Source organism: Dryobates pubescens, chromosome 21 (genome assembly GCF_014839835.1).
Source record: "Dryobates pubescens isolate bDryPub1 chromosome 21, bDryPub1.pri, whole genome shotgun sequence".
NCBI lineage: Eukaryota > Metazoa > Chordata > Aves > Piciformes > Picidae > Dryobates > Dryobates pubescens.
The window spans coordinates 10,486,815-10,513,502 of NC_071632.1; the positions used below are offsets into that span (position 1 = coordinate 10,486,815).

General features: G+C 64.9%; 4 protein-coding genes across 4 annotated transcripts; 1 reads left to right on the top strand and 3 right to left on the bottom strand.

Annotated features, from left to right (window-relative positions):
* Positions 1 to 3,367: 3,367 nt before the first annotated feature.
* Positions 3,368 to 6,308, bottom strand: LOC128898302 (gastrula zinc finger protein XlCGF7.1). Its single transcript, XM_054171397.1, has 5 exons — positions 6,052 to 6,308; positions 4,985 to 5,478; positions 4,897 to 4,917; positions 4,669 to 4,852; positions 3,368 to 4,038 (listed from the first exon to the last, which is right to left on the bottom strand). The coding sequence occupies exons 2-5, from the start codon at positions 5,439 to 5,441 to the stop codon at positions 4,032 to 4,034; spliced, it is 669 nt and encodes a 222-aa protein (XP_054027372.1). The 5' UTR covers positions 5,442 to 5,478; positions 6,052 to 6,308; the 3' UTR covers positions 3,368 to 4,031.
* A 3,891-nt stretch (positions 6,309 to 10,199) lies between these two features.
* LOC128898283 (zinc finger protein 850-like) lies at positions 10,200 to 25,892 on the bottom strand. The gene is made up of 5 exons (XM_054171167.1): positions 25,594 to 25,892; positions 24,008 to 25,419; positions 11,181 to 13,331; positions 10,659 to 10,874; positions 10,200 to 10,349 (listed from the first exon to the last, which is right to left on the bottom strand). The coding sequence occupies exons 1-5, from the start codon at positions 25,841 to 25,843 to the stop codon at positions 10,200 to 10,202; spliced, it is 4,179 nt and encodes a 1,392-aa protein (XP_054027142.1). The 5' UTR covers positions 25,844 to 25,892.
* RARRES2 (retinoic acid receptor responder 2) lies at positions 18,482 to 20,878 on the top strand. Its single transcript, XM_054171395.1, has 4 exons — positions 18,482 to 18,832; positions 19,874 to 19,978; positions 20,328 to 20,432; positions 20,528 to 20,878. The coding sequence occupies exons 1-4, from the start codon at positions 18,671 to 18,673 to the stop codon at positions 20,639 to 20,641; spliced, it is 486 nt and encodes a 161-aa protein (XP_054027370.1). The 5' UTR covers positions 18,482 to 18,670; the 3' UTR covers positions 20,642 to 20,878.
* LRRC61 (leucine rich repeat containing 61) lies at positions 21,166 to 22,666 on the bottom strand. The gene has a single exon (XM_054171394.1). The coding sequence runs from the start codon at positions 22,638 to 22,640 to the stop codon at positions 21,774 to 21,776; it is 867 nt and encodes a 288-aa protein (XP_054027369.1). The 5' UTR covers positions 22,641 to 22,666; the 3' UTR covers positions 21,166 to 21,773.
* Positions 25,893 to 26,688: the final 796 nt, after the last annotated feature.

Genomic DNA, 26,688 nt, shown 5'->3' on the forward strand with positions numbered 1-26,688 from the left:
TTCTCCCTCCCTACTTGATCCCCAGTAAAGTCACCACAGCCATTTTTAGCTCTAAGACCCAGAAATCGGTGTCCTTCAGGGTGCTAAGAGGAGGGTGTTGGACACCCCTCGGTGTCTGACCCCTCCCCCAGCTCTCCCAGCTCTGCTCCCAATCCAGAAATAACCGAGAGGGAAAAAAAAAAAAAAAAAGGAAAAAGGCAGAAAGGAAGCGATTTGGGTCCTTTTGTGCTTCTGTGAGTCCTGCAGCACAGCTGAGCGCCCGTGGCCCCTCCACTGCCCCAGCCCCCCCCCGCCCCGTGGCACCGGCTCCTGGCCCGGTTAGCAGCGGCCCAACCACGTGCGCTGCCGGCACGTTGTGGGGTGGTGGCACAACTAGGACACGCCAAAAAAAGCCACCCGGGGCCGCGGCACCAGCGCATGTCACACCCGGAGGTGTCACCGACACCGGCGAGAGGGGAACGGGCTCCAAACACCAGCCTGGTACCACTCCCGGTGTGGTGCTGGGCACGGGCTCCTCCTGCTTCGGCTGCCCCAGTTCCTCCGAGGGGTTCTGGCCCTGGCCAGCAGCCCCACGGCCACCAGCAGATGGAGAGCAGGCGGCACCGGGGTGGCTTCACTCACTCTAGCTGCTGTCACGCCAGTGTCAACGGCTGCCATATGTCTCCCCCTGCTTGCTGCAGTGTTGCCGGCTGCTGCGTCGCCAAACCCCCGTACCCGGGTGTGCAGAGACAGAGAAACGAATCCCCACCACAATTGCCACCTCCGGGACACCTTCACCCCGGGGAGCTCCCAGGCGCAGCACGGGGTGCTGGGTGAAGTAGGGCAGCAGATGGAACCCGGGAGGCATGGGAAGGGGGGCTCCTGCCTCGCCTTCCTGCTCAGGCTGTTCCTCAGGAGCCCTGTCCCTGGGAGGCTCTGGGGGAGAGAAGGGTCTCCCTTTGGGGAGGAGGGGTTGGGAGAACATCTGGCCAAGGCGGACACCCCGAGATCTGTGGGCCCCTGCTGAGATGCACCCAGGAGTGCGGGGGGAGCTGGCTGGGGCCATGGCTGACCTCCAGAATCTCAGGAAAGTCCTGAAGAAGAAAGGCCTGAGGCTGGGGAAAAGCCAGTGGCAGCTCCTGTCCAAAATGGTCAGGAAGAGGATCCAGGAACTTCCAAGCCTCTCAGCTTCAGCTCCAGACACAGAACTGCTCCTATGGAGTCATCTCCAAGTGCATGGAAGAGAAAAAGGTTACTGGGAATCTGGGCTCCCCAGTTCAGGAGAGAGGGAGAACTACTGGAGAGAGTCCAGGGGAGGCTGTAAATCTGCTGAGGGGCCTGGAGCATCTCTGTGAGGAAGAAAGGCTGAGAGCCCTGGGGCTGTTGAGCATGGAGAAGAGCAGCCTGAGAGGGGATCTGATCAATGCTCAGCAAGAGATGAAGGATGGGGGGCAAGAGGATGGAGCCAGACTCATCTTACTGGTGCCCAGGGACAGGACAAGGGGCAACAGGCACCAACTGGAAGCCAGGAGGTTCTATCTGAATAGGAGAAACTTCTTTGGTGTGAGGGTGCTGGAGCAGGCTGCCCAGAGAGGTTGTGGAGTTTCCTCTGGAGAGCTTCCAAACCCCCCTGGCCATTGTGATCCTGGTCAAGCTGCTGTGGGTGCCCTGCTTTAGCAGGGGGTTGGGCTGAATGATCTCTAGAGGTCCTTTCCTGCCCATCCTGCCCCTGCCCACTCGGGGCTAGCAGTGGCCAGCCGAGGTCTGTCCGTGACACGCTTGCCCAAGCGGTCCCATCCCACGCCAGCGAGAAGCCGCCGTGCCAGGCTGCGGTCCCGGGGCACGAGAGCTCCGTGACTGCCCGGTGAGGACACGGTGACCGGGGATGCCAAGGGGTCCGGGCTGAGATGGTGCGGAGCCGGAGCCTCGGTTGCGAGCAGCTCCCGAAGGAGAGGGACACAGCCTGCAGCCACTTCTCCTCACAACACCTTTATCTGATTCCCACGGTCCCCCCACGGCCACCACCGCTGACCCGGGAGTCCCGGACGCCAACAAGCCCGCGGTTGATGTGGGAGAGGGCCTGGGAGCCCCGATGCCGAAGCTCCCCCCACACCCGGCTCGTCACAGCCCGGACTCAGGCTGCCGTCCACATTCCCCTCCCGCCGCCCCGGACATTCGGCGGCCCCGCGGGACCAAGGGAGGCTCCCCGGACCCCGCCTCTAGCCGTGAGCGGCGCCGGAGCCCTGCCGCCACGGGGCCAGGCCCGGCCGGAAGTGCCTGTGAGGCACCGCCACCGGCCCGCCCCGGATGCGCCCCCCGAGCCGCTGCCGCTGCTGCTGTCCGTCCTCAGCGGCCCCCGGGAAACACGGAGCGGAACGTCAGTTCCCGGCGTCATCTGCAAACGTGCCGCGGGCGCCGCAACCCCCCTGCCCGTGCCACTGATGCAGAGCATAACCAGCACGGGTCTCCGTACCGACCCCCGAGGTCACCACGTGTCTCCAACTGGGCATCGAGCCATTGACCACCACCCGCTGGCTGTGACCATCCAGCCAATTTCTTGCCCACCAACTCCATCTCTTCACTACAGACAGAAGAATTTATCTTGTGTCCTGCTCATGCTGGGGTTCCTCCAGCTCCAGGTTCCCCTTTGACAACAGTGGAGCTGTGGCACGCACTCCAGTGACCCGCTGTGAGGCATGGGCTGAGCCCCACCACTGAGCTGCACCACCTGGGCAGCAGTGGATGTGAGGTGGGAGTCCTGCTCTGCCACCATCCCACGATGACAGGAGGCCATCGCAGCCCAGAGAGCATGGCAAAGGCAGTGGGAGAGGAAGAGAACCACCCCTGCGAGAAATCTCAACCAAAACCATGGTGCAGTGGCAAGACCAAATGGGAGCCAGCACTTTGCCAAGCAACCCACACAGTGCACTCCACACATGCTGGTGTCACTGCTCTGAAAGTGGCCCCATTCCTGGCCCAGTTGCACCCTGAGAGCCATGAACACGGAACCAAAGTGAGGGTATTTGGTAAACAAACACCTCCCTTAGTTTGTGGTGGCTCTGTATGCTCACCCTGGTGCCAAGCTGCCACAGGTACATGGCCAAGTTCCCCTGGCTCATGGTGAGACACAGACATGAGACTGTCCAGGCTTTAATGGAGTCAATGAGAACATGGAGGGCACTAGGAGCATCTGCAGGTGGCAGCAGCAAAGGGGAAGCTCAGAGGCAGCATGGCACCAGCCAGCAACTGCAGCCACCACCACCGAGCCCAGCTGGCACCAAGACACTGAAACCACCCCTGGGTTTGGAAAGGTTCCTTGGGACCAAGATAGAGCATCCCACCCAGCCATGGCAGTGCTGCTGGTGCCACCACCAGTGGGGGATGAAGACTGGGGTGTCACCAACGGCCACAAGTTCCCCCCAGACACCTCCTTGAGCCCAGGAATGTGTTGGGGGTATCTGTGGGAGGTAGATTTGGCCCAGCTCCCTCAGGATGCGGCAGCCAGTGGGAGCCAGGCCTGGGACACTGCTGTCACTGAGAGCAGGCACCATGCCATACACCAGTTCCTGCTGCGCTCCCCATGCTTGGCATACCAGAGCCATCCCAGCCAAGCTCACTTCTCCCAGCAAGGCTCCAGCTCCCTGCCACTGTTTGGTGTTGGCACAGCCCCGGCATAGAGCCTCCCCACCCCAGCAGACACCCAGGGGCCTCCCAACACCCCAACCCTGGCACCTTCCTGGATGGGTGCTCCTCTGAGTCATCCTTCAGCTCCTCGCTGCCAGCACCATGCCAGGACCTCCACTGGTCTCTGCCTCACCACGGTGCCTCCTGTGTGCTGCACTGGCTGCCAGCAGGAAGCAGTTTCCACCCTCGAGCTTTGGTGTTGGATTTGAACTTTATTTCCTGTGAGTTTGGTGCTGGTGGGGGCTCCTGGTGAAGCTGGGGTGAGCCACTGCCCTTTCCTCTTCGCGCCCCTCTCCCTGGCAGCTGGGTGCCGCAGCTCCTTCCCAGTGAAACGGTGGTGGCCAGCTCCGCTCTGGCAGCTGCTGCCGTCATTCCCTGGGCAAGGAAAACAGCACAGCAGAGGTCACCCTGCACTAGCACCTGGCACCTTGGCTGTGGCACATGGTCAGCAGCTTCACTGCCCCCTGCCACAGCCATCCTGGGGCAGGGAGATGCATGGGGATGCCCTGGGGAAACCTCTCCCCTCCTCCTCCTCCATCATAGTTTCTCATTCTGGCACAGCAAGTTGAAGTTGTGGCACGAGGCTGTGCCACCATGGTGCTGGACAAAGGGCTGCCAGGGAACCACACTGGCTACGTGAGATTCATCCTGGCATGGGGCACAGGAAGAGCCAAGTCTGCTGGAGCTGGTCGCACCAGCCTTGGCACTATGAGGGCAAAAACCCCCAGCAGAAGGATGAGGAGTGGGTGAGGAGCTTGGCTAGAGGGTGGTCCCAGGTCAAGACAGGGCTGTGCCCAGGTTGGCTGGTGGCTTCCTGTGCCATTCTGGAGGAGCTGTCACGCCCCAAAACCCTGGGGACAGGCCCCAGCTCCCCCGGGACTCAATTCCAGGGTGTTATGTTCTCCCCTGGCACCTGGTGGGGATCCAACTTGGGGACACCACTGGACCCCACAGTTGGAAGGCAGGCAGGGGGTGCTGAGGTGGTTTTTGGGGGGGGTGTCTCACGTGAGGGTGTCCCCGTCCCCGCGCGCAGTGAGGGCGACCTCCGGGGCGAAGCTGTCGCCGCAGGGCGGGCGGGCGAAGGGGGTGCCGGCAGCGTGGCTGCGCCGATGCAGCTTCAGGGAACCCTTCTGGCTGAAGGTCTTGTGGCAGTCAGGGCAGGAGAAGGGCCGGGCGGCGCCGTGGCTGCGCCGGTGCGCGGCCAGGCTGCTCCGGCAGTCAAAGCTCTTCCCACACTGCGGGCAGGTGAAGGAGCTGCCGCTAGCTTCATGCGGCGGCGGCGGCGAGCGGCTTCCGCCCGGCTGGGCCTGGTCAGCGTGGCCGGGCCGGTCGGCGTGGGTGCGCTGGTGGTTGAGGAGGAAGCGGTGCTCGCGGAAGCGCCGGCCGCAGCGCTGGCAGCCGAAGGGCTTCTCACCGCTGTGGATGCGCTGGTGGGTGAGGAGGTTCTGCTTGAGGCTGAAGCTCTTCTGGCAGACGCCGCACTGGTAGGGCCGTTCGCCGGTGTGGATGCGCTGGTGGATGATGAGGTTGTGCTTGAGGCTGAAGGCTTTGCCGCACTCGGCGCAAATGAAAGCGCGTTCGCCAGCGTGGTGCTTCTGGTGGCGGGCCAGGCTGGGCTGCTGGCCGAAGCACTCTCCGCAGAGGATGCACTTGAACTCCTTCTCCTCCTCTTCCTCGGCCTGGCTGTGGATCACCAGAACCTTCTCCTCGCCCAGCCCCTCCTCGCCGCCGCTGAAGGCAAATGGGTTCTCACCCGCTGACCCCGCCAGGTCTGTCATGGGCACCTACTGTGCTGGGCCCTCAGTGCCCACGTCCCTGTGGGGTACAGAAAAGTTGGGGCTGCAGCTGCTGGCACCAGAAACTGGTTGGACTGGGCTGTGCAGAGGCTGCCAGCTCCACACCAACGCCTTCAGGTGCTCCCACCTGCTGTGCCCATCAGCTGGGTGCCACGCTGTGGCCTCACGGGCATGTGTTGGGTGGCACCTTGTGCCTGGGGCTGGGTGCAGGCAGCACCTGGAAATCAGGGGCCTGGGACAGGCTGAAGCAGAGTCAGGGACCCCAGAATGGCTCCTGGAGGGAGCTGGGCCAAGGAGAACCAAAACCAGCCTTGGGCAGCCAAGAGGAGTGAGGTGAGCTGAGCTGAGCTGAGCTGAGTTGGGCTGGGCCAGGCCGGGCCGAGCCCAGCGAGGGAAGTCGAGATGAGCCAAGCTGGGCCGGGCTGGGCCGAGCTGAGCTGAACCCAACCGAGCCTGAGCCGAGTAGACGCGAACTGGGCTGGGGCAGGCCGAACACAGCCGAGGAGAGCAGAGAGGAGCCGAACCCAGCCTAGCCTGAGCTGAATCCAGCCAAGCTTCAGCCAAGCCTGAGCCTCAGCCGAGCCTCCCCTACCTGCAACGGGCCCGGTGGGTTCGGGCCCGGTCTCGGTGTCGGCCTTCCTGGGTCAGGCTGGGCAGAATCGAGCCCGTAGAGGAGATCCCCGTCCCCCGCCGCACTTCCCCGTCCCTCCCCGGTGCCGCCGCTGACCTGCCCGAGGAGCCGCCGCTGCCGCGTCCCGCCGGCCCCGCCCGCCTGACGCACCGGGACCCGCCCGCGCCCGTCACCGCCGCCTCGGGGCGGCTCCGCCTGGGCCCGGCATCGGCCCCGGGCCCGGCCGTGGGGCCCCGGTCCTGGCATCGCCCCTCGGACACCGTGACCCCCGCCGCAGGACGCTACCCCCAGCCCCCGCCCGGAACCGCCCCGAATTGCCCCAAACCGGCAGAACCGGCTCGGCTGCCCCAGCCGGCAGCAGCGGCTCTGGCAGGACCGGGAGGAAAGAGAACTCCCGAACCCATCCCCTGGGTCCTGCCCCCCGTGCCCCCGCCACTGTCTCCCCTGTGCCTGGCCGGCCGCAGCCGGTGCCGGGGGCTCTGAGCCCACAGAGGGTCCTGGGGTGCTGCCGCCGTGGCCGTCGAGGGCGACACCAGGGGCAGGACACGGTGGCAGCGCTGAGTCACCCCGGGCCGTGAGACAGCCACGCCTTTGCCCACACCAGGACGGGCTCGTGTGTGCCGGGCAGGGCCATTCAGGTGGCACCAGGAGGTCCCTGCATGGCCAGACAGTGCTGCAGTGGGAGACACCGGCTGTGATGGTGCCCCAATGACACCGGTGGCACTGCAATGGTGAACCTGGCACAAGTCCCTGAGCTATCACTTCCAAGCCACGGGGGCTGGCCATGGCCATAGTGAATGCTGTGGTACAGACCTCACCCAGCAGAGCCAGGCACTATGCTGGGGCTGCCCTTCAGTGCCAGCTGTGGAAATAGCACTGAATTATGGAATACAACCATGAACCCGACACTGCCAGGGCACCACCAGACCATGGCCCTCAGCACCACATCTTCATGGTTTGGAAACCCCTCCAGGGATGGGGACTCCACCACTGCCCTAGGCAGACTGGGCCAGGCCTGGACAACCCTCAAAGGGCAGAAATTGTTCCTCATGTCCAAACTAAACCTCTCCTGGGACAACTTAAGGCTGATGCTTCTTGTCCTGTCACTTGTTCCTTGGGAGAAGAGACCAAGCCTCATCTGTCTCCAGCCTCCTTGCAGGGAGCTGCAGAAAGCCAGACGGTCTACCCTCAGCCTCCTTTTCTCCAGGCTCAACAATCCCAGGTCCCTCAGCTGCTCCTTACCAGCCCTGTTCTCCAGACCCTGCTGCAGCTTTATTGTTCTTCTCTGGATCTGCTCCAGTCCCTCAATGTCCTTCTTGGAGTCAGTGGCCCAAAACTGACCCCAGGATTGGAGAAGTGGCCTCACCAGTGCCTAGCCCAGGGGGACAACCCCTGCCCTGCTCCTGCTGGCCACACCACTGCTGATCCAGGCCAGGATTCTGGTGGCCTTCTTGGCCACCTGGGTACATGCTGGCTCATTTCCAGCCACTGTCACCAACCCCATGCTCCCAATCCTTTTCCACCAGTTTCCAGCCACTTTGTCCCCAGTCTGGAACCTTCCTGGGGTTGCTGTGGCCCAGCAGCAAGACCCAGCCCTTGGCCTGGTTAACATCGTGCCACTGGTCTCACCCATTGCTCCAGCCTGGCCAGAGCCTTCTGCAGATTCCCTGCTGACTCTCCAGCAGATCCACGCTCCTGCCCAACCTGCTGTCATCTCCAGGGAGCCTCGATTCTCTCATCCAGGTCCTGGGTAAAGAAATTAAAGAGAACTGGCCCGTGCTGTGCTCTGGGGACACCGCTGGTGACTGCTGCCCACCACTCTGGGCCCAGGCAGTGAAGCCTCCACCCACCCCAGCCATCCCAGTTTGTTTAGGAGCACCTGGTGGAAGGTGCTGCCAGAGGCTTTACCAAAGCATTCATTGGACCAGCCAAGACCACGTGCAGAGACTGTGGGCTGCAGAGTGCCCAGTTTGGTGCCATGCTGGTCCTGAGCTCTGGCTGTGGCTGGGCACCTTTTGCATCTGCCTGTGGTGGTACCATGACCTTGTGAGTTCCATGAGCATCTTCCAGGCTGCAACCAAACCCAACATGTCACTGACCATGGTGCCTGGGGGCCTGCTGCTCGCAGGGCATGCTGCAGGATGCCAGGCCTGATATGGGCAGCATGGCACGGCCATGCCATCCATCAGCTATGCCTGGCACAGCAGCTCTGCAGGCTGCATCTCGCTGGCACTTAGCTGGGTGCCTGCTGGCACAGTGGCCACAGCTCCAGTACCCAGACTTGCCGTGCAAGGGCTGGGTATTGTCAAAACACCAGCCCCTGGCTGTGCTGTGCTGGGGGCTGCCTGGAAGGCAGGTGGGCACTTGACCCCTTCCCACAATTGCCAGAGCCAGTCAGGGGTGGCATAGCAGGATCAGGGCAGGGGCAACTGGGATGTGGCACAGAAGCCACAGAGATGGTGCAGCCAGGGGCTGCCAGGAGCCAAGATGGGGTGTATCTGTACCTGAGCGGGGTCAGGAGGCTGCAGTGAGTGGCACAGCTGCTGTTCTGCCTGCCAGGAGGGAAACTGGGTCTGACACCAACCTGGCACCCACACCAGTGGTCCCAGTGAACTGGTGGCTGGCACAGCCAAGCCGTGCCCCCTACTGTGGGGATGATGCTGGGGGCACCACAGCCCTGGCACATCCCAGTGAGGACAGCCAGGAGCCAGCTGGGAAAAGCTTTTATTTAAATAACCTCCAAAAATAGCCTGCCAGGGACCCGAACGGCTGCTGGGGGCAGGGGAGGGGGTATGAGGGGGTGACAGGGGCGGGTGCCCACCTCCTGACACATTTTGGGTACCAGGACCTCTCTGCCAGCTGCTTGGTGGGCTTGGGGTGAAGCTCCAGGTGTGAGTGTCCCCTCAGCAGGTGACACAGCCCCAAAGCATGGGTGCTGGCGGCGAGTGGCACCAGGATGGGCTCAAGTGGCACCATCCCAAGATCCTGGCACACAGGTGGCAAGACCGGCACAGCAGGATGCGGTCCCTGTGCCACAGGGAGCGGTGAGACTGCAGCTTCCCCCTGAGGTGGCTTCAAGACAAAGCCGTGGGGTGCCCAGTTTTGCCCCACATCCCTTTCCCACATGCCACTATCTCTGCCCTGCTGCCAAGGAAGGAGAAATGCCCGGCAAAGCTACCCCCCCACCCCATGCCAAGGGGGACACAATGCCATCAGGCAGCACAGGCAGCCCCTCATGCCCCTGTTGCGCGGTTAACTGGTGCCAGAAAGCTGCTAGCCAAAGGTTACCACAGAGCACAGAGAGAAGCAAAAGCAACCCCCCCCCTTCCCACCCCCCTCACCCCCTCTGCCCTCCCGGGGGCTTCTCCCAGGGCCCTTTTGGAAGCAGAGCTTCCCCCCGGCCACTTTTCCCGGTGGATTCCCGGTGTGTGCCCAGGGCAGGCTGGATCCTGCCACACCCATGGCAGTGGGGGCCCCTCCACTGCACGAAGACTCCCAGCACAGTCTCCCTCTCCCCCAGATCTCCATCCCAAATTGTCCTTGTGGAGCAAGGTCCAGGCTGGAGGGAAACTCTGGGGGCAGATTGTGCCCATGGCTGTCTCTGGCTGTGCCACTGCCAGGCACAGAAGGGGTTTGGGAGCCACCAGATACCAGATCCTGAGATCCTCTCAGGTGCAGGAGTGGTTTGAAAACCACCAGATCCCAGATCCTGACCTCTTCCCAGGTGCAGGAGCGGTTTGAAAGCCACCAGATCACATATTGAGCTGCTAGGCCCAGGAGTGGTTTGGGAGCCACCAGATCCTGAGCTCTTCCCACTCCACGCAGCCCCTCCAGGATCCTGTTGTGGCTCCGTGGCTGTGTCCCTCTCCATGCGTGGTTGGCAGCTCCTGCGGCACAGCCCAGTCCGGCTTTGTTGCACCTGATCTGTGCCTCCCAAAGCCCCGGTACTGCCGGCATGGGGCCTGCCCTGGGCACTGTCCTGCTTTGGTGGGCGACTGGCCCTGGCATGCGCTGGCGCTTTGGGTTTGGTGCCTTCTAGTGCAAGAGCCGTGGTGCCTGGCAGGGCTTGGGCAGCGGTGCCTGGCAGGGTTTGGGCAGCGGTGCCAGCGTCACAGGCAGCTGGGGCAGGGAGGGGGCTTCTGGTCACCGTGTGCCCGCTCGGGCAGCCGCAGCCCTCGCTTCTCCTCGAAGCTCCGCCCGCAGGCCCCATACTTGCCCCACAGCTCAGTGCCAGGCTGCGGCTTGGGCAGCAGCTGCCGCTGGCCCAGGCAGTCGGCACAGCAGCATGGTGGGGGCAGCGTTGGGGGCTTTGGGCTCAAACCCTCCCCACCCTCGGCACATTTGCAAGGGGCACAGTGCTCCCCGGGCCCATCCTGAGGGTGCTGGCTGCCTGGTGCCAGCTGCTGCTCCTCCTGCATCAGCTGCAGCAGGATGTCGGCGGCGCCCGAGGGGCTGTCGGCACGGGCCGGGGGCTGTGTGCCATGCGGGGCCGCGCGGGAGCAGGGGGGCAGCAGCACGGCTTGGGGCTCTGAGCCTTTGCATAGGGGAATGGTGCTGGCGGCTGGCACTTGGCAGTGCGCCGGGCAGGCGCCCTGGCAGCAGGCGGGCACGGGGGTGGCACCGGGGTGCGTGCGGCGGTGCCGCAGCAGGTGAGCTTTCTGGCTGAAGCCCTTGTCGCAGTCGGGGCAGCGGAAGGGCCGCTCGCCGGTGTGGGTCCGCTGGTGCACCGCCAGGTTCACCTTCTGCCGGAACCTCTTCCCACACTCGCTGCAGGCGTGCGGCCGCTCACCGCCAACAACCCCACTGCCGGCTCCGCCGACACCAACCCCACCACCAACCCCACAAACTCCGGCACCGCCAACGCCAACCCCACCGCCAACGCCAGCACCACAAACCCCAGCACCACCAATGCCAACCCCACTACCAACCCCGCCAACGCCAACCCCGCCAACGCCAACCCCAGCACTGGCAATACCAACTCCAGCACCAACCCCAGCATTGGCAACACCAACCCCAGCGCCAACCCCAGCACCGGCAATACCAACCCCAGCACCAACCCCTGCACTGGCAACACCAACCCCAGTGCCAACCCCAGCACCAGCAACACCAACCCCAGCGCCAACCCCAGCACCGGCAACACCAACCCCAGCGCCAACCCCAGCACCGGCAACACCAACCCCAGCGCCAACCCCAGCACCGGCAACACCAGCACTGCTAACACCAACTGTGCCAGCAACACCAGCACTGCCAACACCAACCCCTGCACCAACCCCAGAACCACCAACACCAGCACCACCAACACCAACCCCGCCAGCAACACCACCAGCACCACCAACACAACCACCAACAGCATCAACACCACCAGCACCACCAGTACCACCAACACCAGCACCACCAGTACCACCAACACCCTCAACACCACCACCAACACCACCCACACCCTGCTGGTGCTGCTGCAGCTCTCCAGGCTCCTCACCAGGCTCCGCCCCGCAGGGGTAGGGACTGGCGGGGTGCCCGGTAGCGGCAGCGGCAGGGTGCTGGTGGCCTGGTGGCCTCTCTGGTGCATGGATGCGCTGGTGCACCCGCAGAGACAGCTTGCTCTTGAAGCGCTTGGGGCACTCGAGGCAGGAGAAAGGCTGGCGCCCGCTGTGGGTTTTCTGGTGCGCCAGGAGGTTGGGTTTCTGGGCGAAGCGCTTGCCGCACTGGGTGCAGGCAAAGGGGCGCTCGCCGGTGTGGGTGCGGTAGTGGGTGACCAGGTTGCCCTTCTGGTTGAAGCGGCGGCCGCAGACACCGCAGGTGAAGGGGCGCTCGCCGGTGTGGATGCGTTGGTGAGTCACCAGGTTGGTCTTCAGGCTGAACCTCTTGCCGCAGACATCGCAGCGGTAGGGCCCGTGGCCGCGGTGGTTCTGCCGGTGCTTCACCAGCCGCTCGTACTGGGCGAAGCTTCTCCCGCAGTCAGGACACAGCCAGGCCCTGCCGTCTTCCAGCTTGTCAGGGTCTTCCTTAGGGGACAGCTCTTCTTCCTCACCTGAACTCTTCTCATGCTCAGGGCAGCTGTACGGCTTCTGCCCGCCATGACTCTTCTGGTGAGCCACCAGTGCCAGCCAGAGCCCAAAGCTGTTGCCACACTGATTGCAAATGAAGGGCTTCTCAGCCCCGGGCACTGGGGGAGCTGGGGCAGTGGCATCGCCCAGGCTAGGCTGCACTCCAAGGTGCCCCAGGAGGTGGTGTGGGCCGTGGCTGAACGCTGCAGTGCAGCCACCAGCAGCCTCAGGGTGTGGTGGCCGGAGCAGGGTCACCTTCTGGCAAAACCCCTCAGTGCACTGGGCACAGGGGAAGCTCTGCTCGCCCAGCGTGGGTGGCTGGGGGGGCAGTAGGGACTCTTTGGGGGCAAAGCCCTTCTCAGCAGCACACGGATACAGCTCCTGCCCCTCTGTCAGCTTCTGGCCAGGCAGCGGTGGCATGGGGGTGAAGTGGGGCTCACCCTCAGCCCCTGCAGGCTGCAACAAGGTGGGAGCGGTGCCATAGGGCAGGCAGATAGCGGGACTGCGACCGGGGCAGCGCCGCTGGCGCGGGGCATGGGTCTTCTGGTGGGCTTTGAGAGACACTTTGTCCTTGAAGCACTTCTGGCACTGGGCGCAGGGGAAGGGCCGAAGGTCGGTGTGGGTGCTCTGGTGGGTGACCAGGTTGGTTTTCTGGGTGAAGCGCTTGCCACACTGGGCGCAGGCGAAGGGGCGCTCGCCGGTGTGCACACGGTAGTGGGTGACCAGGTTGGTCTTCTGGTTGAAGCTGCGGCCGCACAAGAAGCAGGTGAAGGGACGCTCGCCCGTGTGGATGCGCCGGTGCGTGATCAGGTTGGGCTTCTGCCGGAAGCTTTTGCCACACTCAGGGCACACGAAGGGGGTGTCCTCCTGGTAGCTGCGCGACTGCGCCCGCAGCTTGGGCTTGGTGCCGTCTTCATTCTCGCCCAGCGTCTTCTGCCCGGCAGCGTGGATGCGTTGGTGTGCCAGCAGGTTGGCTTTCTGGCTGAAGCTCTTGCCGCACTGGGTGCAGGGGAAGGGGCGCTCGCCGGTGTGTACCCGACGGTGGGTCAGCAGGTTGGGGCGCTGGCTGAAGCTCTTGCCGCAGTCGCCGCAGCGGTACGGCTTCTCCCCGGTGTGGATGCGCTCGTGGGTGATCAGGCTCTGCTTCTGACGGAATCCTTTGCCGCACTGGGAGCACCGGAACGGGCCGTTGCCGGCCTGGGGCGCCCAGCAGCCCACCCGCGTGGGCAGCGGGCTGAGGGCACTGGTGGTGTTGGTGTCTCTCTCGCCGCCTGCCCGCTCCGGCACGCGCTGCCCACCGTGGAACCATCGGCCGGAGCTGCTGGGGGTGGCTGTGGGGTAGAGCTCCAGAGAGCCAGCAGTGACCACAGGCTTCTCTTCAGGTTGCTCCACTTTGTTCACCCGCCCGGGCTCCACTGGGGGGCAAAAAGAGGCAGCAGAAGGGAATTTCAGTGTCTTTGTAGCATCACTGAGTCCAACCCTGGGTTCTCGTGGGAAGGGCCAATACTAAATCAGTTTGGGACATATGGAGGGATTAAAGCCTGGCCCAGTGCCTGCTCCAGCCCTAACTCGCTGAGCGGTGCCAGCAGCAATAGAAACTCACCAAAAGGGCTGCAAACTGGCTCAGAATGGCCACAGATTAGCCAAAAGGGCTGCAAACCTAACTGAAATTGCTGCAAACTGGCATAAAATGGCCACAAACTGGCCCAAAAGGGCTGAAAACTGGCCACAGACTGTCTCAGAATGGCCACAAAATGGCCAAAAGGACTAGAAACTGGCTTGAAGTGGCCCCAAACTAACCAGAAGAGCTGAAAACTGGATTAAAGAAGACATAAACTGATACAAAAGGCTTACAAACTGGCCATAAACTGGCTCAGAAAGGCCACAAACTGGCAAAAAGAGCTGCACATTGGCTTGAAATGGACATAAGATGGCCAAGAATGTTCACAAAATGGCTGCAAACCGGCCAGAAAGCATCTACAAAATGGCCAAAATGGCTGCAAACTGGTTAAACCAGCCCCAAAATGGTCACAAACTGGCCAAAACTGCCACAAACTGGCCCAAAATGGTCACAAATGGCTCCAAACTTACATAAAAGCAACCACAAAACAGCCCCAAATGGCCTCCTCCCCCAGAAGCAGCCCCCTCACCCCACCCCGAGTCCCTACCCTGGCACCCACTAGCGCAGGCTCCAGCCAGGCTCTTGCTCTCCTCCTGCATCGGCCGCGTGTCTCCGTAGGGCTCGTCCGGAGTCTTGATGCCAAAGAGCCCCCCAGGCTTGAAGAACCTGTAACCTGGTGGGGGGGTACGACACCAGCTGCTCATCATGGAGAGTCACCAAATTCCCCCAAATTCCCCTAAATTAGCCAAAATTCCCCAAATTAGCCAGATCTGAGGGCAGCGCTTTCATCTCTGTTCAGCCTGGGGGTGAAGTTAAGGATCAAAGGCCCAGCTGCCTCCCCCGCTCCCCAGAAACGCCCCATTCCAGGCCCTTTGGAGATGCCAGCTCCAGATTCCGGTGGTTTTGGCACTGCCAAGTTGTGCTCACCTGTGCAGGGGTCGGCAGGGATCTCGGTGGCATCCAGCTGGTGGCCAGCTCTGGGTGCCTCACTCAGCCGTGGGTACGGCAGTAGGTTCAGGGCATGGGCCGGCTGCTCCGAGGTGTGAAGAGAGGATACCCCTAAATTAGGCACCTCCCCAGCCTCCTTTTGGGGAAGTTTCTTTGGGTTTTGGCACCAACAGGGACTAGCAGACAGATGGCCACATGCATGGGCACTCGCCTGGGTGGCTGGGTGAGGTGAGGGTGGGCAGTGGGTGCATTCTAAGTGAGGTGGGGGCTTGGCTAGGGACCCTGGAGAGCCCAACCCCCCCACCCCCCACTCTGAAGGCTGGGGAGGGGCACTCTTAGCTCATGGCATCCCCTCTGTTTTTTCCAGGGCTCCGCTCCCGGAGGGCAGGAGCGAGGCCCCGAGGGGTGACACCTCCCAGGCATCAGTTTCGGGACCACAGCCAGGCACCCTCGCCCCGCCCTCCCCGCGGGTCCCTCGGCCCCCACACCCGGGTGCCATCAGCCAGCCCTGTTCCCACCCCAGCCCGGAGCCCACCCAAAAGGAGCCAAAGAGACTCTCCCCGGGAAGCTCGACCCCGATCCGCTGTCATTCCATTCCCACTCCCGCCTGCGGGGATCCCTCCCTGCAACCCACGGAGCTCCCGCCCCCCGCAGCACCCGCGGTGCCCACCCCCTGCTGCCCTAACCTCAAAAGCACCAATTTACCACCCCAAAAAACCTCTTGTGGGGGCAGCGCGGCCCCTCGGCACCAAAGGACGAGAAGAGAGACTGTAGAAGAGGTCCCGACACGTCCCCGCCAAATCCCCCAACCCCTCTCGACCCCCCCACATCCTCCAACACGCCCCAAAAATCCCCAACCCCTCCCAAAACCCTGCCCAACACCCCCAACACCCCCGAAACCCCCCAAACCCTCAACCCCCCCCAAACTCTCCCTAAAATCCCAACCCGCCCCCCCAATCACACCCCCCGCGAAACCAACATCCCCAAACCCTCCCAAGAACCGCCCCCAAGCCTTCCAAAAAGCCCCCAAAGTCCCCCAAAGAATCCCAACCTCTCCCCAAAATTCCCCCCACCCGCCCCGAGCCCCCCCAGCGCCTCGGGGCAGGGCAGAGGAGCGGGGGGCTGCGCTGGGGCCGCTCAGCCGTACCTGGGGCGCTCCCCCCGCGGACATGGCGTCCCTGGGGGTGTCTTTGGGGGGCTCACAGCGACTGGGGGGATGGGGGGGTAGCGGCGGAAGCTCCGCGGCCTCCCCGCCGCGGCCTCCAAATGGCTGCTGCGGGGCCTGCAGCGGGAGCGAGCCGGGTGTGAGGCGGGAGGAGAGGCCGCGGAGCTGCTTCCTCCCCCTCTTCCTCCTCCTCCTCCTGCTGCTCCTCCTCGTCCTCCTCCTGCTCGTCCTCCTCTTCCTCTTCCTCCTCCCGCTCCAGGGGTGCCCCTCACCCCGGATTCTCTCCCCCCACCCCCGCACCTTCCCCACCCGCAGCGCTGCTGGGATTTGTAGTCCAGGCCCTCAGGCCCCGCGAACCGCGGCCCCGGAAACCGAACGGCGAAGGCAGGGCCCCGCCGACTCCGGTGGCGTGGGGGGCACCAGAGCCACCCCCAAACACACGCCCGGGGGCAGGCACCCTTAAACCGGCCGAACGAACCAGAGCGGGTCTGGGGCTCTGGCTGGGGAGAGGGGCACTAGGAGCGGCTGGCTGGGCTGATGGGAGCCCGCCCTGGCACTGGCATCCCTCCTCAGCACCGAGAATTGCTCCTCAGCACCGGGATCCCTCCCCCGGCAGCGGCATCCTTCCTTAAAATGGGGAATCGCCTCCCAGCGCTGGGCTCCCTTTCCCGGCATTAAGCTCCTTCTTTAGCACTGGGCTCCCTCCCCGGTACTGGATCTCTCCCCGGTACTGGGATCCCACCCCGGTACTGGGAACCTCTTGCTGAAGCTGGGATCTTTTCCCGGCACCGTAATTCCGCCCCCCACCCCCGGCACTGGGATTCCCCTCTTCCCCCCCGGCGCCACATCTCCCCATCACAACCCCTCAGCGGGTAGCGAACCCCACGGCAGGGCCCCCCGATGGGAAAGGCCAACCCGGGGGGCCGAGTTGCGACCCCACGCACGGGCCCCCACGTCGTTCACGGCCCGGGAGGCCCTGGTACAACTGTGGGGGGTGTGGTGCGGTTCTCCCCACGCCACGACAACCACGGCCGGATCCCCGCCTCCGCCGCTTGTCCCGCCCCGATCCCGTTTCTAGCACCCCGGGAATTCACGAAACATGCCCCCAACACCCCCCTCCCCCCGCCCCAAGCGAGGCCACGGCGACAGCGGGGAGCACCGGGGGGTACCGGGAGCGTCCCTACCCCGCCGGGGGGAGGTCACGGCGCCCGGGCTGCGAGCGCTGCCGGTGGTCCCCGAGGGCCGGAGAGTGAGCGCGGGGAAACGGAGGAGGAACAGAAGATACCCCCTGTCCCGCCGGGCCCCGGAGCCGCCTCCCCGGGGACACTCACGGGCGGACGCTGCTCCGGCGGCTCGATGACGTCAAGCAGCGGGAGGAGGCCGCGGCCAGCGCAGGGCACTTCCGAGTGACGCGGCGTGTCCCGCGGCGGCAGCCGTAGGGCGGGCGGACAACGGTACCATCGAGACAGCGGCGCAGGCCAGAGCGTCCCCAGGCCGCCAACTGGAACAAAATGGCCGCCAACTGGCCACAAACTGGCGCAGAACGGCACCAGCCAGGCCCAACACGGCACAAACTGGTCCAAAATATCCACAGACTGTTACTAGAATGCTGAAAGCTACCAGAATGGCTACAGTGTGTCCCAACGTGGCCGCAAGCTGCCTCCAAATAGCTAAAGACTTGCCCAGAATGGCTGCTCGTTAAAATGGCCACAATCAGGGCGGGGGGAGGGGGAATCCTGCCACAATGGGGTCCAGGGTGTCTACAGACTCCCCAGAATGGTTGCAACATGGCCCTAAACTGGTCCAAAACGGCTCTAAACTAGAACCAAATAACCGCACGTTAGTCTAAAAGGACCACAAAATGACTAGGGCAGCCACAATCTGGCCTGAAATGGCCATAAAAATGGAGTCAGACTGACCGAGACGGCTGCAAACTGACAAAAATCTCCACAAACTGTTCCAGTGAGGCCACAGACTGGCTCCAAAAGGCCAAAAAAGGGTCCGGAATAGCTAGAATCTGACCAAAATTGACCCGGTCCGGAGCATTTCCCACTGCCACCGGGGGGCTCAGCTCGGGCCAGAGCCCCCCGGGAACCACCGGGGTGCTCAGCATGCGTCCCAGCGGCTCAGCCCTCCCCTGGCCATGCCTGGTCGTGGTCCGACCCATCCCCAACCGAGCCCCCGCGGGGCCTGCGCTTGCCCCGGGGCCGAGAGCAGGTTCTGCTTGAGGCGGGGCCCGAGGCCCGGCCTTCCTCCTCCCGGTCCCAGTTCGGCGCCGCGGAGCCGCCGGTGCGGGCTCGGGGCCCGGCCTCTCGTCCCCGGTGCCTGTCTCGGTGTCCCGAGAGCCGTGTCCCGAGTGTGTGTGGGGGCGAACACACGCGCACAGAGGGACCCCCGGGGCGGTTTCCCGTTTCACGCAGTTTCGGGGGCTCCCCGTCCCTCAGGTCGCCGTGCATCGCCACGCTGGGGGGCGCCGGGGCAGGGCGGAGGATGGGGCCCGCCAGCGATGTCCCCTCCCGGTGGTCTCAAGGGTCTGCGCCCACCTAAACCCACCCCAAACACGACCTCCCCTTCCCCGGTGCCTCTCCCCGCCCATTCCCGGGTGGGCCGCCCCGGGGTCATCCCGGGAGCTACGTGCAGCCTCTTCCCTCCTCCCCCCACCGCTCAGCCGGAGGGGCCGTACCGGCGGCGGGGGGCGGAAAAAAAGGGCAGTTCCCAGGAAATCGGTTCATGACCGAGCGAGTGGCGCGGCGGGGCGGTTGAGGCCCGGATTCCCCCCGGAGCCCTCTTGCCGGTGCCGGGATGCGGCTGCCGGTGCTCCTGTGCCTGGCCCTGGTGGCGCTGGCCAGCGGCGGGCAGTCCCCGTTACAGCGGCGAGTGCTGCGGGAGCTGCTGGAGCAGTTCCACGGCCGCAGCAACGTCCAGTTCCTGTTCAAGGAGCAGGCGGTGGAGGGGGTGGAGAGGGTGAGGGGGAGACACCGCGGAGAGAGAGGGGAGAGGCAGCCGGGGACACCGGACCCCACCGGACCTCCCCCTCCGCGGGGTGGGGGTGTGGGGAGGCGGTGGCTGTGGGCAGGGGTTGAAAAGGTGGCTGGGAGTACGTGGAGGAGGCGTGGGGGGATGCTGGGGTGTCGTGGAAGGGGGGGAGTGGGTGTTGGGGTGTCACAGAGGGTGGTGGGTGCCAGGATCCTATGGAGGGTGTTGTGGAAGGGGAGTGGGGGGTGCTGGGGAGGCTGTTGGGGTGCCATGGAGAGAGGGTGGGGGGTGGGTCACTGAGTATGTTGAGGTATTGGGGCAGGGGTTTGAGAGGGGCTTGGGTGTCATGGAAGGGGGATGAGGGGTACTGGGGTGCTACAGAGGCTGCTGGGGTGTTGAAACGCTGGGCAAAGGGAAGTGGTGGGTTTTGGGGTGTCATGGAAGTGGGATGGTGGGTGTTGAGAGGTCACAGAGGGAGCTTGGTGGGTGCTGGGGTGTCATGGTGGGGGTTGGGGTGTTGGGATGTCACAGAAGGGGGGTGGTGGGTGCTGGGATGTCATGGAAGATAATTCATTGTCGTGAAAGGAGGGTGGTGGGTACTGGGTTCCTATGGAGCCTGTTGGGGTGTCATGGAAGGAGGGTGTGGGTGCCTGGGGTGTCACACAGGGAAGGGGCAGCTGGTGCAGTGCCAGCCCCCCGGCATGGCCAGTGGGGCCAGGCTGGTCACCAGGGGCACTGGGCAGGGGCTGGCAGAGCTCGGCTACTCATTAACTGCTGGTGCCTGGTGCCATCGTGGTGCAGCTGGAGGCACCCAGCAGCAGTGGCTGGAACCTGCAGGGATGCCCCCGGTTTGGACCACCCCATGGGGTCGCTGGGCTGGATTCACCCTGGGGACTGTGAAGGATTTGAGTCACTCTGCCCCTCTCCCCTGCCCATGGCCACCTCACCTATCGCTCCCCCAGCTTTCAGTGGCACCCAGTGCCCTGTGTGTGTGCCCTCAGGGCTGAGGGGTGTCCCCCTGTCCCCCAGGAAGACTCCTCGGGAACGTTTGTCCAGCTGCGGGTCAGCCTGGTGCAGACATCCTGCAGCAAGCGGGCACAGCGCCGGCACAACTGCCGTCCCCTGGAGAGCCGGGTGAGCCAGCCTGGCATGGGGACACCCTGTGGGGACATCCCATGGGGACATGGCACTTCTGGCCCTCCTGGGCCCCTCCATCTCACCATGCTGTGCTGAGTGGGCTGGAGGTGACGATGGCCTCTAGCCCATGGTGGTGATGGCTCCTGGCTGTGCCTACTGCTGCCCCATGGCGAACAGCAGGGTGGGGGTGGAACGGGACTGTCCTTAGTGTCCCCAAGGGGCGACAAGCCCTGCTGTGTCTCCAGTAGCAGGGCTGGGGTTGGCAGGGGAAGGGGTGGCAGGGCAGGGGGCTTGTCCTTGTGCTGTGACAGTGTCCCTGGGAGTGCCAACCCCGCTCTGTCCCCAGCGCAAGCCTGTCTGCCTGGCCTGCTACAAGTTCGACCGTGGTGACATCCCCAAGGTGCTGGACAAGTACCACAACTGTGGCCCCAGCCACCACCTCGCTGCCAAGGTGAGCCAAGACCCCCCCACCCCATGCCACCAGCATGATGCTGGCATTGTCCAGTGCAAGGGTGAGTGCCAACCAGGCTGGTTCTGTCCCGGCAGGAGATCAAGCACCGTGACGAGGCTGAGTGCAGGGCGGTGGAGGAAGCTGGCAAGGCCGGGGATGGGTTCTACCTCCCTGGCATGTTTGCCTTCTCCAAGGGGTTGCCACAATAGGTGGCTGTCACCAGCCTGGCACATGCCAGGGACACAGAGATGCCCCCTGCTCGCAGCCCCCCAGCAGCCCCCACAAGGGACCAGCTTGGTCCCCTCCTCTGCTTGCTGCCCCCCCAGCTTGGTGTCACCAAGGGATGGACCTCCCCAGTGCCACCTCCCCGGGGGCTCACCAGTAACCCCCAGCTCACCCCTACACCCCAGCTCACCAGTCGATGTCTGATCACCAGTAAACACCAGTCTGGCTCCTGCTGTCACTGTTATTTCTACTGGAAGGGCTAGGGGTGGGTGGAGGGCTCAGCCCCATGTCCCTTTGTGGGGACTCTGTGCCAGCTCCCTCCCTGCCACTGCTTGTCCCCAGCCCCAGAGGAGGGACAGGGATATGGGTGGTCCCCCCTGCCTGGTTGGTCAGGGCACAGAAGCAGGCAGCAGAGCAGAGCCTTGGGGGCCAGCAGAGCTTTTACTGCTCAGTCCACAGTGTCCCCCCAGCCCCACTGTATTCCCCTGGTCCCCATGGCACCCCCTAGCACCCCCATGCAGCTCCTTCCAGCCACCCGGGCTGCCTTCAAGCTCCTTGTGACATCTTGACTCCTGCCATGGCTCTGCTGTCCCCTCTCCTGGAGTGCTTGGGGCACAGCCCAGGCATGCCTGGCTCTGGGGGTTCACCCCTGGCATGGCAGGGGGGGTCTGGCAGCCCCCCAGGCTGCAGGCAAGGCTGGGTTCACCGCAGCTGCTCTGGCATCACTCCAGTTGCTCCAGAACTCCTCCAGTCACTCTAGTATTCCTCCACTCACTCAAGTATCCTTCTAGCTGTTCCAATATCCCTCCAGTACCCCTCCAGTTGCTCCAGCATTCCCCTGGCTGTTCCAGTGTCCTTCCCGTCACTGCAGCATCCCTCTGGTTTCTCCGGCACCCCTTCAGTCACTCCGGCATCCCTCCAGTCACTCCAGTATCCCCATGGTTGCTTTGCCATCCCTTCAGTTGCTCCAGTATCCCTCTGGCTGCTCCAGTCTCCCTCCAGCTGCCTCACTGTCCCTGCATCGAGGGCTGTGCCAGGCTGGCGCTGGCAGCATCCAGTGCTGGGGGTCGGTGCCGGAGGTCTCCTCTGCCGGTCCCGGCGCGTGGGGGATGTGTCTCAGAAAACGAAGGAGCTGGGGTCGTGCCGGGTGCCCAGCGCCCGCTGTGCCTGGGCGATGGAGTCGTCGGCGCGCCGGCCGAGCTCGCGGCACTCGCGCAGGGCCTCGCCGAACTGCCGGTAAGCCTCTTCCACGATGGAGCTGCGCCGTGGGGCCCGCGCCTCCCAGAACCCCGCTTCCACCCAGGGCTGTGCCGCCCGCTGCGGCGCTTCGGTGGCAGTGCTGGCACCGGCGGCGCCGCCACGTCCCAGCGAGCTGTCGAGGTCGCGGCACAGCTGGTAGAGCTCGCTGCCGCGCCCCGACACCCGCTCGCCGTCGATGGACTTGAGGCCGGGGAACATGGCGGCCAGCGTGGCGCGGTATGTCGGGGTGCTGGCACACAGCGGGTTGGCGATGCCGGTGCGGGGGTCGCGCAGCCGCAGGCTCTCCAGCCGCCGCAGCCCGCTCAGGCAGCGCAGCCGTGCCAGGCTGCCCAGCCGGTTGCCTGCCAGGTTGAGGCTCTGCAGGTTGTGGCACGACGCCAGTGGCTCCAGCCTGGCCACGCGGTTCTGCGCCAGGTTGAGCACTGCCAAGGCTTTGAGGGCTGCCAGCGGGCCCAGGCGGGTGATGGCGTTGCCGGATAGGTCCAACCACTCCAGGTTGGCACAGTCGCCCAAGCAGCCCAGGTGGGCGATGCTGCGGCCGCGCAGCCGCAGCAGCAGGATGGACTCCAGCGCAAATTCCCCGCTGCTGGCCTTCAGCAGTTGTGCCGTGATCCGCACCCCACCCTCCTCATCATCCTCCTCCTCCTCCTCGTCATCTTCATCTTCCTGCTCCTGGGGGGAATCCTGGGGGTGCTCCTCGGCTCCCTCCCCGCGACCGTCCATGCTGCAGCAGTTTGGGGAAGGGGATGAGCCCTGGTGGGGGACAACTTTGTGTCACCCAAGAGACACCGCCCCTGCAGACCCAAACCCAGACCCCGCCGGATCTCCCACTCACTCCTGTGCACCCGGGTCCCTCCCAAGGCCCTCTGGACCCCCCATTCCCATTACCGTGCTCGCTGGACCCCCCGGCTCCCCCCGCACATCCTCCCGACCTCCCGGTATTTTCTCCTCTCCCGTCTCCTCCCGATGCTCCCCAGTGCCCAGCGCCCCTGACCTCCCCCCACCCCCTCCTTGGTATCCCCGGTTCCCGGTACCCTCCCGATCCCCCAGACTCTAACTCCCATCCTTCCCCACGATGCTTTCTCCCCCCTCCCGCGGTCTACCGCTGCTCCCCGGACACCCTGTGCTCACTCAGCTGCTGACGGTGTCCCCCGGGTCTCCCCTAGACCCCTCCCTCCGGTGCTCCCCACCTGCCCCCTCCCCGCTCTCTCCGCTCCCGACAGCCCCTCGGCCCCGCCTCCCCGTTGCCACGGAAACGAGCGACCGCCCCCGCCCCGCCTCCCATGTCCCCGGGAAGAGATGTTGCCATGGCCGGTGCCACCAGGCAGGCCCCGGTACCGTCGCCATTCCAGTGTCCCTGGGGATCGATGTCACCGGTGGTGTTCCCATGGCGGGCACCGGTATCTCCTGTCCCTGAGCAGCCCCTGGGATCGACCCGGTCTTGGTGCCCCCGGGGATATCCTCATGGCCAGGTACCGGCAAAAGTGGCTCTTGTCCCCAAGCAGACCGCAGTACCGATGCGGTCTTGGTGTCGCCAGCGGTGTCCCCGTAGCCACAGCTGGGCACTGGCACCACCACTGGCTGCTCCTGTCCCCACACAGTTCCCAATGCCAGCCCAGTCCCGGTGCCACCACAGCCCTGCCCGTGCTTCCTGTCCCCCAAGACTCCTGCTCGGAAAGGTTCAACCAAACCCCGTTTATTGGCAGTTCTGATTCATTGACACCACGGCACCGCCATGAGGAGTCCCTTGTCCCAGGGGTCCCAGCACCCCCAACTCACTGTGTGCCAGCCCTGGAGCAGAGTGTGGCACACGCCCAACCAGTTTTGAGGTGTTTCAGGCATTTCAGAGCCGCTGTTTGCCCCCAGCCCCCAGCCCTGCTGGCTCTAGCACCCCAGGGGATGCTCATCATGCCACGTGCTGCAGCTCCAGTGTGGGACACTGAGGACACAGCCCCGCCAGGAGCCACCACGGCCCCCGGCACATCCCAGTGCTCAACCCATGGTGCTCAGGGACAGAGAGTGGCAGGGGCTGTGGCGGTGGTGCCCGGCCAGCTCTGCTGCGGTGTGGTACCGGTGGCAGCGGTGGCAGCATGGGTGCGCTCATGCCGCAGCAGGTGGGTTTTGCGACTGAAACTCTTGCCGCAGTGGGTGCAGACGTAGGGCCGATGCCCGGTGTGCACGGCCTGGTGCCGTGCCAGGTTGGTCTTGGAGCTGAAGCGCTTGGCGCACTGGGTGCAGGCATGAGGCCGGGTGCCAGTGTGCACCGCCTGGTGCCGCGCCAGGTGGGACTTGCGGCTGAAGCTGCGGCCACAGAGCTGGCAAGCGAAGGGCCGGGTGCCGGCATGGGCTTTGGCGTGGGCCAGCAGGTTGGTGCGGGAGCCAAAGCGGCGGCCGCACTGTGGGCAGGGAAAGGGCCGCTCGCCAGTGTGCACCCGCTGGTGCCGCAGCAGGTGCTGGCGGTGGGCAAAGGCGCGGGCGCAGAGCGGGCAGGCGAAGGGACGCTCGCTGCCGTGGCTGCGCTGGTGGGCAGCCAGCTCCAGCCTGTGGCTGAAGGTTTGGTCGCAGCGAGGGCAGGCGAAGGGCTCCAGCCCCGCGTGGCACCGCAGATGCGCCGTCAGGTGCCGCTTGTCACCGAAGCCACGGCCACACTCGGCACAGGCAAAGGGGTGGCCGTCGCAGTGCAGCCGGCGGTGGGATGAGAGGTTCTTCTTCCAGCTGAAGCTCTTCCCGCATTCCAGGCAGGGAAAGGGCTTCTGCTCGTCGCTGAGCGCCGTGGCCCCATCTGCTGGTACTGGCGCCAGCACCGGCTCTGGTACTGGCTCCGGCACCGGCTCCTCGTGCAGCTGCTGGTGGCGGAGGAGATGCTGCTTGTGCGCGAAGCGGCGCGGGCAGTGGGCGCAGGCAAAGGGCCGCTCGCCGGTGTGGGTGCGCTGGTGCCGCACCAAGTGCGTCTTCTTGCGGAAGCGGCGGCCGCAGTCGGCGCAGGGGAAGGGCCGCTCGCCGGTGTGGGTCTTCTGGTGGGAGCGCAGGTGGATCTTCTGGCTGAACCTCTTGCCACAGTCGGTGCAGGCGAAGGGCCGCTCGCCCGTGTGCACCCGCAGGTGCCGCGTCAGGTGCGCCTTCTTCCCAAAGCCCTTCCCGCACTGGGTGCAGGTGAAGGGCCGTAGGGGCGCCGCGGCACCGCAGCTCTGTGGGTCAGCCGCCGGCAGCTGCAGGCCGAGCCGCGCCTGGAAGCAGTGCTCGCAGCCGCCGGGTTCGGCGCTGGCACCATCTTGGCTCTGGCCTTGTGGCAGCCATGGTGGCGTGGCAAAGGTGGGCAGCTCGCCGTAGCCCAGCTCCTCCGGGCATGGCTGTTCCAGTTTGCAGCTGCCAGTGCAGCCTGGTATGCCAGCAGTATGGGGCACAGTGCCAGCCGGGGGCTGCCCCGCCAGCAGGGCTTCGGTGCCAACTGGCCACTCCTCATCCTCCTCCTCTACCTTCACCTTCCTCACCAGCCAGTCCTCTGTGGGGCACACACCAGCACCACAGTGACCATCACCAGATGATCATCACTGGGGTAAACACCACTGGGGTGACTATCACTGCATGTCCCCAGCGTGCTGTGGTCAGAGCTCTGGCTGTGCCAGGCCACGCAGAGGCTTTGCTGCATGCCAGCAATGCCAACATGTCCCCTCACCTGAGCAGCTCCTCTCCGGGCCCCCCGGCTCCTCTTCATCACCCTCGGAGTTTGCCTCCACCTTGGGGACCACCAACCACCCTGGGGGGACAGAGTGGCACAGCCAGTGTCTCCCCCCACCCAGCTCTGAGAGACCACCAGGAGTCTCCCTCTTGGCACCCACCTGTGCTGGCACAGCCTGGTATCTCAGGCACCTCCATCTGCTCTGGCGGTGGAACCGGCTCAGGCTTGGCCGTGGCAGAACCTGCATGGGATGAGATGGGACTGGGCTGAGCTCACCCCGGGACTTTCAACCTGCACCCCAGAACCTGCTCACGTATCCCCCGGGCCTCCAGCGTGCCCAGCCCCGGTGGGCGGTGAAAGCAGGGCAGGGACCCCCGAGTTGGCAAAGCTCTTCTGCATGGGGGGGTGGGTCCGGTGGGGGCTGGGCGATGAATTGGGCAGGGTCCCTGGGAAGCCCCCACTCCAACCCTCCACCGACGAGCAGCTCGAATGTGGCAGTGGGGAGAAGGGAGAATGGAACTGGGGGTCTCCGGCTAGGGGCACCCTGGGAACACATCCCAGGGAGTCACCCACCGCTGGTACCTCTAGGGCGCGCCCACCTCTGACCCCCGCAGCCGCTCGCAGCCCCTCCCGTACGCCCAGCCCTGCCCTTCCCGTTTCCTCCCCACCCTCCTGTACCCCCTCGAGCGTTCCTTGTCCCCAAGCCCATACCCCCGGTCCCTGCGGTCCCCGCTCTGTCCCTCTGTCCCCTCCTGCCCCGCCCCATCCTGCCCCTCCCCCTCCCCCTCCCCCTCTCATCCTGTTCCACCCTCCGCTCCCCCCCCCCCTCCCCCCCTCCCTCCCCAGAGCCCCTGTCCCACCGGGACTACCCCCTGGTGCCGCTGCTACTCCCGGTCTCGCTCGCACGCCGCTCTCCGCCCGTCCCCGTGGCCTCGGGGCGGACACCGAACCCCCCTACCCCCCAGGCTCCGCCTTTCCCGCGGTGGCCGCCGGTCCCCCCGCCCCCTCTCCACCTCCCCCTCTCTCTTCTCGGTCCGGCACCCGGTGCCCGCCGACACCGAGGCACCGGTAGCGCCGGTCTCGGGACACCCC